Raw genomic sequence first — 12,660 nt, forward strand, 5'->3', positions numbered from 1 at the left:
ACTATTTGTTCTGTAAACCTTTACCTGAAGTACAATAAAAAATAATTAATTAATTAATTTTTTAAAAAAAGAGGTTGCTAACAAAATGGTCAGCAGTTTGAATCCACCAGCTGCTCCTTGGAAACTATATAGGGCTGTTCTGCTCTGTCCTGTAAGGTTGCTATGAGTTAGAATCGACTGGACAACAAAGAGTTTTTGTTTTTGTTTACTTAATGATTATATTATATAAAGGAACAATCTCAACACAGTATTCTAAATTTCTGCCTCAAGAAACTAGAAAAAGAACTGCAAAATAAAACCAAAGCAAGTCGAAGGAAGGAAATAATAAAGATAGGAGCAAAACCAAAAAAAAAAAAAAAGAAAGAGAGAGAAAATCAATGAAATTATCTGGTTCTTGGGATAAAATTGATAAGTCTCTAGAAACACTGACAAAAATAAAAAGAGAGAAGTCACAAATCACTATTATGAACTATTGTTACAGATTCTCTAGTCATTAAAGGGATAAAAAGTGTATACCAGAGCCCCAGTGGTGCAGTGATTAATAGCTATGGAAATCTATGGCTACTAACCAAAAAGGTCAGCAGTTTGAATCCATCAGCCACTCCTTGGGAACTCTATGGGGCAGTTCTACTCTGTCCTATAGGGTGCTATGAGTCAAAATCAACTTGATGGCAACGAGTTTGGTTCTTGGTTTAAGGATGTATCACAAACAATTTTAGCTAATAAATTTGACAATTTAGAAGAAATCATCCACTTCCTCAAAAAACACAATCTACCAAAACTCAAACAAGAAGAAAGAGATAATCTATATAGTCCTGTGACCATTAAAGAAATTTAGTTCATAATTTAAAAGCTTCCAAAAAACAAATCTCTAGACCCAGATGGTTTCACTGGAGAACTCTGCCAAATATTTAAAGAATTAACTCCAGTTTTTCACCATCTCTCCCAGGAAAAAAAGGGGAGGGAACACTTCCTAACTCATTTTATGAGGCCATTATCACTCTGATTCTAAAACCAGACAAAAACAGTATAAAACAAGAAAACAACAGTCCAATATCTCTCACAAATATAAATGAAAAATTATCAATAAAATATTAGCAAACTGAATCCAATGTATAAAAATAAGTATACACATGACTATGTGGAAATTATTCCCAATATACAAAGCTTGTTCAACATTCGAAAATCAACAAGTGTAATCACACAGGCTAAAAAAGTAAAATCATGATCATATTAATTTACACAGAAAAATATTTGACTAAATTCAACACCCATTCATGACAAAAACTCTCAAAAATTTAGAAGTAGAGGAGAATTATAGCAATTTGATAAAAAATAATCTGCAAAAAACCTCCAGCTAATATCACGCTTAATGGAGAAAGACAATGCTTTCCCCCTCAAACCAGGAATATTCGCTCTCACCACTCTTATGCAATATAATACTGGGAGTTCTAGTCACTACAATAAGGAGGAAAAAAAGATATAAAACACATACATATCAAAAAAGGAAGAAATAAAAATGTCCCTATTTTAAGATGACATCATTGTCTACATTTTAAAAAATTCCAAAAAATATACATAAAAACTTCTAGAACTAATAAGTGACCATTCTACAAGGTTGCAGGATACAAGATAAACAAACAAAAATTAATTACATTTCTATATACTAATCACAAAAGTGTAAAACCAAAATTAAAAACATAATTCCATTTATAACTACTCAAAAAAATTGAAATACTTAGGTATAAATCTGACAATGCATGTACAGAACTTTTATGCTGGAAACTGCAAAACATTAATGAAAGAAATCAAAGAAGATTAAAATAATGGAGACATATGCCACGTTCATGAGTTGAAAGATTCAACATAGTAAAGATGTCAATTCTCTGCAAACTGACATATGGGTTTAACACAATACCTGTCAAAAATACCAGGAATCTTTTTTGTAGATATAGACAAGATTATTCTAAAATGTATATGGTAAGGAAAAGGAACTAAAATAGCTAAAAACAATTTTGAAAAAGAAATACGAAGTGGGAGAGATCATTTACCCCATCTGAAGACTTATTATATGCCTACGGTAATCAAGATTGTGTGGTATTGGCAAAAGGATAGACACGTAGATCAATACAACAGAATACAGAACTCATTAATAGGCCCACACAAATATGTCCAACTGATTTTTGATGAAGATTCAAAAGCAATTTAATGGGGAAAGGATTATCTTTTCAACAAATGGTACTAGAGCAAATGGACATATGTAATAAAAAAAGTAAATGAATGAATCAACCAGTCAATCAGCCAATGAAAAACCAACCAACCAACCAACTAACCAACCAACCTTGATCTAAACCTCATGTCTTATACAAAAATTAACTCAAAATGGATCATGGACTTAAATGTACAATGTAAAACTATAAATCTTGGGGAAAAAAAAGAAAATCTTCAGGATCTGAAAATTAGACCTCAGCATAATAAAAGTGTTTACTCTGCAAAATGTCCTGTTAAGAAAATGAAAAGATAAGCTACAGACTAATAGAAAATATTTTCAAACCATGTGACAGACAAAGGACTAGTATCTCAAAACTCAACAGTAAAAGAAAAAAAAGGTCCATCAGAAAATGGACAAATGACATGAACAGACATTTTACAGAAAAGGATATACAAATGGCAAATAAATGCATGCAAAGATGTTCAATATCATTATTCATCAAGGAAATGCAAATTATAACTACAATAAGGTTTCATACACATTTTATCAGAATGGCTAAAATAAAAAATAGTGACAACATTATGGTGAAATATAATAGTAAAATGGGAACTGCTGGTGATTTCAGTTTTTACTATTTATATGGGGGGTAAGTTTCCAGTAGCTCGTAAAACTGAACTTTTTAAATCACATGCTTTGAATTGCCTGCCGATATGCTTCCACATGCGGAAAATTATGTATTTACCGTAGTATTTATTTTATGATTTTAATAGCAAAATACTGTAAACAATCTAAATATCAAAAGTAGAACACTAGATTAACTATTACATGTATAAAATGAAATAATATGCAGCTTTAATGTACATATATATAGACATACACAAAGAGAAGTGCATAAGTCATATAGGTTAGGTAGGTAGATAGATAAGACATGGATGGATAGATGGATAGATTAGATAGATTGATAGATATAATAAATTTCAAGATGATTTGTTAAATGATAAAAGCAAGATGCAGCACAATTATTATGCTAAAATTTGTTTAAAATTTTCTTCTGTGGGTATATATTACCTCTGAATGGGTACAGAAGAAACTGGTAACAGTGATTATCTCCAGAAAGAGAAAGTGGCTAGCATGGAGACAAAGCTAGAAGGAATAATTTACTTTTAGTGTCTTTTAAATTGTATACCATGTTCATACATCGTCTATTCAAAATACAAATAAAATAATTTTATTAAGAAGTATGCACGGTGATAGCATACAAAAATGTAAATATAGTGGTAAAATAGAGCATTGGACTATCTAAATATCTTTCTTTTGGTTCTATTTATGCCATTTGTGAATGGTGAAATTTGGAGTAAGTCAAAGATTATATTTCTATAATCTTTATACATATTATACTGTTTTTATATAATTTGCCAACTATAAAGCAAAGATTATAGTTGTCTTGCTTGCTTCTCAGAATGTGAAAATCAAAAGGGATAATGAATGGTTCATCAAATTTAATGCACTGTGTCATTTATTTCTGGAGGTAGAGATTTGCATGTCTGTATACCACACTAGAATGTAAGGTCATTAAAGGTGAAAACACCCTACAGAATCTTAATCTTCATAACCCAGTTCATATGCCATGTAGAAAAATAGCAGTACGATGTAGAAAAAAAGTAATTAAATTGGCTGCTTCATCTGGCAATCCATGTACTCTCAGAAATTACTATTAGAATAAACAATTTCATATAATTAATAGTAAATATAAGATAGAGTCCAAGAAAATTTTGAACTCAATGTTGAAGGAAAGGCAAATAGTACTATCTTCAGTTGATTTTGAACTGATGACTTTAATAACATAATTGCATGTTCAACTTGTTCCAAATATAAACTTAATCTTAACTGTGTAGCTTCTAAGAAGAGCTCCACCCTAACCTATATTCTGAGTTATTGACTTGTTTATCTAATTTTACACTTGAATCTTCATTTGAATACTTCACTGAATTATAAAAGTCAACATGTCTAAACTGAACTTATCCTCCCTCCAAATGTGCTCCTTCTCCAATGTTCCTCAACTTAGTGAACAGAGCAAGAGCTATCCAGTTGTTCAAACCAGAAACCTGAGAGCTGCATTGATTTCTCCCTCACCTCTGTTCCTCATTTTAAATCAGTCGTCATATCTTATATTCCTCCTAAATATCTTTCAAATTCGCACACTGTAACAACCTTGATCCAAGCTATACCAAAAAATAAAACCAAACTCACTGCCATTGAGTCAATTCTAACTCATAGTGACCCTATAATCACTTTCAACTTAAAAGAGTCCCTTACCTAGTCACCCTACAGTTACTTCCTTCCTTGACCCCGAACCAGTCTTCATAGTGTAACCAGATGGATTGTTTAAATGCCTGTGTTATAATATAATTTCCCTACTTTAAGCACTTCAATAACTTTTACTGGACATGCTTACAAACTCTATATGATCTATCTGCAGTTTATCTTTCCAGTCTCATTTCTTCTATCCCTTGCATCTGGTCATATTGGGTATCTTTCAGTTCTTCAAATATGCCAAGCTGTTCCACTGAAAGGGTTTTTACTCATGCTGGTCGTTCCACCTGAATTACTCTTTACTTTCCCTATCCTTTAATGCAGGCAAAAACCTCTTTATCCTCTGAGTCTCAGCTTATCTCAAGCTGTTAGGTTCCATTATCACATCCCTCCATAGGACCTGGTACTTCCACTTGTATGATAATCATTGCCATCTTACCGCATCCACTTTATCCTATGTTATCCTATCCTAAAGTCTGTAGTTATTAATAATTACAACTCCCCATAATCTCAATATCAAGCATCCTAGACTCCAGCCACCACCAGCTAACCTCATAACTTGCCCTCATAGGGTTTCCTAGGTTGTAATCTTTATGGGAGCAGATCGCCAGGTCTTTTCTCCCAAGGACTGGCTGGGGGGGCTTGAACCACAGACTTTCGATTAGCAGCCCAGTGCTGAACCATTATTCTTCCTTGTTGTTGTTGTTAGGTACCGTACAGTTAGTTCCAACTCATAGCCACCCTATGTACAACAGAAAGAAACACTGCCCGGTCCTGTGCCATTCTCACAATTGTTGCTATGTTTGAGCCCATTGTTGCAGCCACTGTGTCAGTCTGTCTTGTTGACGGTCTTCCTCTTTTTCTGCTGACCCTCTACTATACCAAGCATACTATACCAAGCATGACTGATCCCTCCTGATAACATGCCCAAAGTATATGAAATGAAGTCTCACTATCCTAGCTTCTAAGGAGCATTCTGCCTGCACTTCTTCCAAGAAAGATTTGTTTGTTCCTCTGGCAGTCCATGGTATATTCAGTATTCTTTGCCAACACCATAATTCAAGGCATCAATTCTTCTTCATCACATATGAGGGGATTGAAAATACCATCAGTTAGGTCAGGCACACCTTAGTCCTCAAAGTGACATTTTCGCTTTTTAACACTTTCAAGAAGTCTTTTGCAGCAGATTTGCCCAAGGCAACACGTTGTTTGATTTCTTGACTGCTGCTTCCATGAGTGTTGATTGTGGATCCAAGTAAAATGAAATCCTTGACAACTTCAGTATTTTCTCCATTTATCATGATGTTGCTTATTGGTCCAGCTGAGAAGATTTTTGTTTTCTTTATTTTGAGGTGTAATCCATACTGAAGGCTGTGGTCTTTGATCTTCATCAGTCAGTAAGTGCTTCAAGTCCTCTTAGCTTTCAGCAAGCAAGGTTGTGCCATCTGCATCAATATGCAGGTTGTTAATGAGTCTTCCTCTAATCCTGATGCTGTGTTCTTTTTCATTACCCACCTTAAATTCCATGATGCATCTTTATAGTCTCTCTCTTGCATGCACCCTCAAACCCCTTGACTAACTTGTACTTAAGTCCTCATCTTCCACAATCCAAACCACTCTACTTATTCTTCATCTATATCTTTGTAGCTGGACATAGCTAGAGAAACACACACATGCTCACTTGTCGATCACATATTTTCCTTTCCTCTTCCACCCAAAATCTCTAACTCTTGTCTTCCATCCTCACTCTCAGTGAATGACATTGTTTGTTTCTTGAAATAGCAGAGGCAGTCAGGAGAACTTCCCCCCAATGTATTTATCCATATTTTATAACTGTGCCCATATTTTCTGCCTTCACTGCATTTACAATGGTTCAATGGTTGATACTTCTGACAAAAACTAATCCCTCCACTTGTGTGCAAGATTCCATTCCTTCTTAACTTCTCAAGAACATTGTCCCAGTTATTCACTCTTCTCTTACATCATGAATTTTCCCCTTTAACATCCTCCCACCCCCATTCCATTTCTGTACTTTCCTTTATAGCTAAATTCCATAAATGTTTGTCTACATCTACTGTTGGTGCTTCTTCACTTTCTGTGCTCTCGTAAACATACGCTAATCAAAATTTTGCCTTCACTCTTTCACCCAAATTTGTTTTATAAAAGTCATCAATAACAATCACATTGTTCAATCTAAAGATGAAGTCATAGTTTTCATTTTACTTGATCTTTCAATACCATGTGACCTTGAAATGCTTTCATTACTTGATTTCCAGGATATCACATTCTCCTGTTTTATTCTGCTGTCCCACTAACTGCTCCTTCTACGTTCTTTGTTCATTTCTCAACATCTCCCATGTCTTAATTTTTGAGTACCTAGAGCTCAGGCTTATAACTCCTCTTTTTATCTCTTTTCTAACATCTTCCCCTTGATGCTCTCAAGCAGTCTAATGGCTTTCTATACAATCTCTTCTCTGATGACTCCCAAATTCATGTCAACACTCAGAATCTATTCCTTGAATTGCTTGAAATTCTTACCCAAAGCATAGAAAACTCAACACTTGACATTTTGCACAAACCTCTGCATTCTTCTCTATCTGATAAGTGGCAATTCCATCATCTCAGGTGCTTCAGCAGAAACCATGTAGCATGCTTGACCCCACTCATTCTCTCACATTCCATTCTATTGGCTCTAGCTCCAACGTAAGTGCATTTCTTACTATCCCCTCTGCTACTCTTTTTGTCCAGGCCACCATCATCACTTATTTGTATTATTGGAATGATCTTATGTCCACTCTTGTCCGACTAACACTATTCTCACAGCAGCATCTAGTTATTCTGTTAAATATATACTCCAAGCTCTCTAATGGTTCCCATTTTATTTAGAGTGAACACTTGAAGCCAATATAATCACCTACAAAACCCTACATGATCTGGCCCCTATTTACTTTCTGTGTTGATTCTTTCTCCCTTGATGCTGTCTCTAGAACCCATTAATCACACTGCCATCTCAAGGTCTGTGCAGCAGCTCTCCATTCAGCCTAGAACACTCTTCTACTTGGTAAATCTACAAGGCTAGTTAGCACGTCTTTTAGATCTTTGCCCTAAAGCCACCTCCTCAGTGTGAACTTCCCTGATTGTCCTATATTAAATTACAAAAACAAATAAATAAAACTAAAAGCGCTTTCTGTTACCACCTCCTGCTTTGCTTTGCTGTTATCAATAGCACTTATTTTAATCTGGTATGTTGGCTTTTACATACACATATTGTCTTTTTTCTCCTACTTAAACATAAGCTCTAAAAAAAAAATTGTTTTACTCAATACTGCACCTCCAGCACCTAAAACAGTGCCTGGCACATTGTAGGTGCTCTCTCTATGTTCCCTGCATTAACTGATAGATGGATATTACCTGTTCAATGCTTGTTTATTATGAAAACTACTCTCACAAAGTCAGAGTTGTCATTTTTTAAGCATTCTAATCGATAATCTATCCACACATTCCCCTGAACGTAATGCTATACTCACAAAGGACTCTTTCACTTTTACCAGAGTACATGGCAACGTGGAAAGTGAGCACTGAATATTTGTAGATTAAATAAATGGTTTTTAGCCATATAGGGCCAGTTGTCTCAGCAATTCATTTTTGGACTAAACCACTCTCCATAACACTAATGATTCTTAATGATTAATCAGTGTTAGTGAACAGTATGTAAAATTTAAGTAAAATTTAGAAGTTATGATTGGTTAAAGAAAGTAGAAGGCTAGGAGATGCATTCCATGGATATGGACACAGAAGACATATCCTAAATAGAATTGTTGACAGTGGAGGAAAGAGAATTAATTTCAGGAATCATAAACATAATTGCAGGACATTATAACTAGTGCACACATAAAAAATTAGGGAGTATGCATGTGAAACTACATAAGTAGATACTTTACACTAGCCCATTGCTGTTGAGTCAATTCTGACTCATAGTGACCCTATAGGACAGAGTAGAACTGCCCCATAGAGTCTCCAAGGAGCTGCTGGTGAATTCGAACTGCTGATCTTTTGGTTAGAAGCCAAGCTCTTAACCACTGCGCCACCTGGCCTCCATACTTTAAATATATATATGTATTTATATATATATGAATTTTTTTCTTTCTTCTGGATAATAGCACCATGCCCCTTCCACTAAGAATTACACTACTGTAAAGTTATGTAATTTTCTAACACTGGATAAAATCTAACATGTTATCTAACACTAAAACTGGAACCTGCTATTTTATGATTATTAATTTTGACTTGCATTAAAATATTACTCAATTATTTTCTCTTCCCCTTACTTTTTTCTTGTCTTTATATCCTCTTTATCTCTTTCTAACACGTACACACACTTAAACATTTAATTACCACATACACCTACGCTTGATCACACAGAGAGCCTAACCTGAAAAAACAACAAAAAATGTTGTTGGAAAAAATGATTAGTAAATTCAAATTTTTCTAGCTAATGAATTGTGGCTTGAGCACACTTGCTGTTCCACCCTTCAGTTTCCACAGCCTGAACTCAAAGAGGTTGCCCAGTTACTCACACTCACCTATTTCAATGGTCTCAACCCCTTTCAATCAGAAAACTACTCCTCTAATATAATATCTTTTTTTTTTTTCTATTTACTCTCTGAGCTAATTTACTTTGAACTTCCCTCTCTGTATATACCTTGGAATGAATATAACATTGTGGCTCAGAAAGGATATCAAAAAATCAGGGATCAAGTGTATCTATTGTCTCCTTGAATAAAATTGTCATAGAGAGTACTTGCTGATTAAAGCCTTTTATTTTCACTTTTATTACAGACAGCTTATTTATATGGGTAAGACTGAATCTCAGCAGATCTCTTTTATTCTTACCATAGGGAAAAAATACAGGCTGAATCCCCTACGAACTTCTTCAGTGGCATCTTGGGCATTAATGTCTTGGGATTTTCTCTCCAAGGCCTTATTCACTCCATATTTCTCTTCCCGTAAGTTCAATTTATTTCCCTTCTTTGGTGTGATTATGAGGCCACTACATTGATTTTAAAGATTAGTAATCTTTGATCAGAGGCTTGTATTAGTCATGAAAAGAAAGGGGCCAAGAAAATATAAAAGAAAGAGAAGACACAGTTGTTATTCTTGGGAAGCCTAACATTTAAGGGATGCAAAATTGGTATCATTTAGAGCAAAAGAATGGAAGCCAAAACTGATTAATTATAAATGAGTTCTACACACAGAAAAAGAAAAGATTGGGGCAAATGATGGTCAAACATGGAAGACTGAACAGTAGTGATGAATATGGTTAACTTACATTCAAGGATTAAGTGGTTATGTAGACTCTAAACAGAAGCAACTTTACAGAGACTGTTGAAATAACACAAGGCATCTAAAGTCATTAATTGCACTATTATGACAAATATTCTTTCTGAATGCAAATAGAGAAAGGACATCTTTCCTGGGTTCTCTTTCAATTCATCAATAACTAATAAAATCCATTTTATGATTTGTTAGCAATGTTGCCCAAGTTTTTGTTACCAAACTGCCCTTGATAGTCAGGGTATGAGTTAAAGACAGATCAAGATAATACGTAGATTAATTGCAGGATTAGACTCAATGAAATGACTCTCAGTAAATTGGTTTGGACAAAGTAGTTTTCAAAAATTGCCCTATTCCCCTTCAAAATCCCATAAATGGGAGTTATGCTGTCAATATGGCCATGTAATTGCCTACCAGACTTACCTTCCTGCACAAAGATAAAATTTAAAAAACAAGCACAAACTGAATAGACTGCACTTGAGTTGCACTGGCCAGTAATCAAAGCCGGGTCTCTCACGTGTGGGGTAAGAATTCTACCACTGAACCACCACTGCCCTTGACACGGTTGTAAGCACTGGGAATATGTCAGTGAATAAGTCGGCTAAGATCCCTGCCTGAATGTACATTCTAGTGGGTAAAACACAAAGTAAACAAATAAATGAATAAATGAGATAGTAATAGATTCTGATAGTACTATGGAGGAAGTAAACAGCAATGTTGTACAAAGTAATTGGAGAGTGGTGTACTACTTTAGGTAGAATTGTCAGGGAAACCTTCACTTAGGAGCTGGTGATAAATGAATTCAGAGAAAATAATTTTTCTAGTTAGAGTGATGGAGGATACTTCATGGAACAGGAAGAATTTTAGGTTGATTACTGAGAAGCAGATGCAGGATGTATTAGAACAGGTTAGAGTAGAATCAGGAAAAGCCTTAGGATGTTAGAAAAATAGTCTAGAAATGAAATAAAAGCCTAAGCTAGGATGGTAGTGAGGGCAAGAGTAATGAGATGATGAAAAGCTCCATGGCAACACCAGCTTCGTGTTTGTCTTTCAATTAGTCATTTTTTTTTCATTTGTTTGTCTCCCCCTATCTCTTTTTGTGGATGACTCTAGTTCTTTTATCCCTCTAGGTCCTCTACCCTGCCCTTCATTTCTCTTGCTTTCTCCTTTGCTGTTTGTTTTCTCTCCTCTCACCCTTTTCTCTATTTTGTTCATTTTTCCTTTCATCCTTCCTAAATCATATTTTCAGCCTCACTGTTTCTTACCTGCAAACAACATAGAACAAAAATCCATGTACACACACAATGTAGAGACAGGCACATCATATAGTCAGTTATTCTCATAAACTTCAAATTAACTTTTTAAAACTTTTTATTTAGAAATAATTTCAAACAGACAGAAATGTTTCAAGAATAAGAAGAGTACAAACAATGTCCGTACACCCTTTACGTAAATTCATCTATTGTTAACATTTTGTCCTATTTGCTTTATCATTGAAATTAACTCTTAAGAGTTTTATCAGTAGTGTTCACAAGAAGTAACCAGATAATATCAGTAGGACAGATAATTTTCTAATATTATTTATACAAACACAGAAAAACAAAAGTTACATTTCAAGAGAATTGAAATTTGGAGGCTGCTGCTTTTTCTCCCACAGTTCTCAAGGCCTTTCTTATGTCCTTGTTCCTTAAAGTGTAAATAATGGGATTTAGCATGGGGGTGACAACACTATACAATACTGAGACCAGTCTGTCTTTTGACAATGAGTAAGATGAGATGGGTCGTACATATGTGAAGATGGAGCTGCCATAGTAGAGAAGGACAATGACCAGGTGGGATGCACATGTAGAAAAGGCCTTTTGCCTCCCTTCTGAAGAACGGATTTTCAAGATGGTGGAGATGATATAGACGTAGGAGAGGATGATACCCAGGAAAGGAGCCCATCCAATGAAGACCCCAACGATGAGTAGCACCAGCTCATTGACCGATGTATCCCCACAAGACAAGATCAGCAAAGGGGGAATGTCACAGAAGAAATAATTAATCTGGTTATTGCCACAGAAGGGCAAGCGAAAGATCAACACTGTGTGCACCACTGAGTTGAGAAAACCACTAATCCAGCAGGAGGCTGCCAACTGGATATACAGGGCCTTGTTCATAATAACTGAATAACTTAATGGTTTACAAATTGCAATGTAACGGTCATATGCCATTGCTGCCAGCAAAAGACACTCTACCCCCACAAAGAAAAGGAATGCAAAAAGTTGAGTTACACAGCCCCCATAGGAAATGTATTTATTCTCTGACAGGAGATGCACCATCATCTGGGGGACATTAGTGGTGGTGTAGCAGATGTCAAGAAAGGCCAAATTCCTCAGAAAAAAATACATGGGGATATGAAGTTGGGGATTAGCCAAGGTTACCAAAATAATGAAGATATTGCCTCCCAGGGTACCAAGATAGATCATAAAGAATATGGTGAAGAGTAAAAATTGCAAATTATTTAGGTTGGAGAATCCCATGATGATAAATTCGGACAGGTCTGTTTGGTTTTCTCCTTCCATGATGTTTCTTCTTGGGAAGTGAGAAAGGTGCAGCACAAATTATAGTATCCATGTGCTGCAACAGCAACAATCTACAGAACAAGAAAAGATAGCTTTTATACATAAAAGAATCACTGTCTACATCAAGATAAACACTAGAGCATATAGAATCTATGACAAATTATTGTGGTACCCACCAACCATCACATAAAAACCCCACATATTTAACATTTCCTGTAGGACACATCTCTTACAGAA

The 12,660-nt window shown here is 35.2% G+C and overlaps 1 protein-coding gene across 1 annotated transcript; it reads right to left on the reverse strand.

Moving 5' to 3' along the window:
- Positions 1–11,472: 11,472 nt before the first annotated feature.
- Positions 11,473–12,438, reverse strand: LOC101344424 (olfactory receptor 5V1-like). Its single transcript, XM_004387133.2, has one exon. The coding sequence runs from the start codon at positions 12,421–12,423 to the stop codon at positions 11,473–11,475; it is 951 nt and encodes a 316-aa protein (XP_004387190.1). The 5' UTR covers positions 12,424–12,438.
- Between the last annotated feature and the right edge of the window lie 222 nt (positions 12,439–12,660).

This window comes from Trichechus manatus, unplaced genomic scaffold (assembly GCF_000243295.1).
Source record: "Trichechus manatus latirostris isolate Lorelei unplaced genomic scaffold, TriManLat1.0 scaffold00180, whole genome shotgun sequence".
NCBI classification, from domain to species: domain Eukaryota; kingdom Metazoa; phylum Chordata; class Mammalia; order Sirenia; family Trichechidae; genus Trichechus; species Trichechus manatus.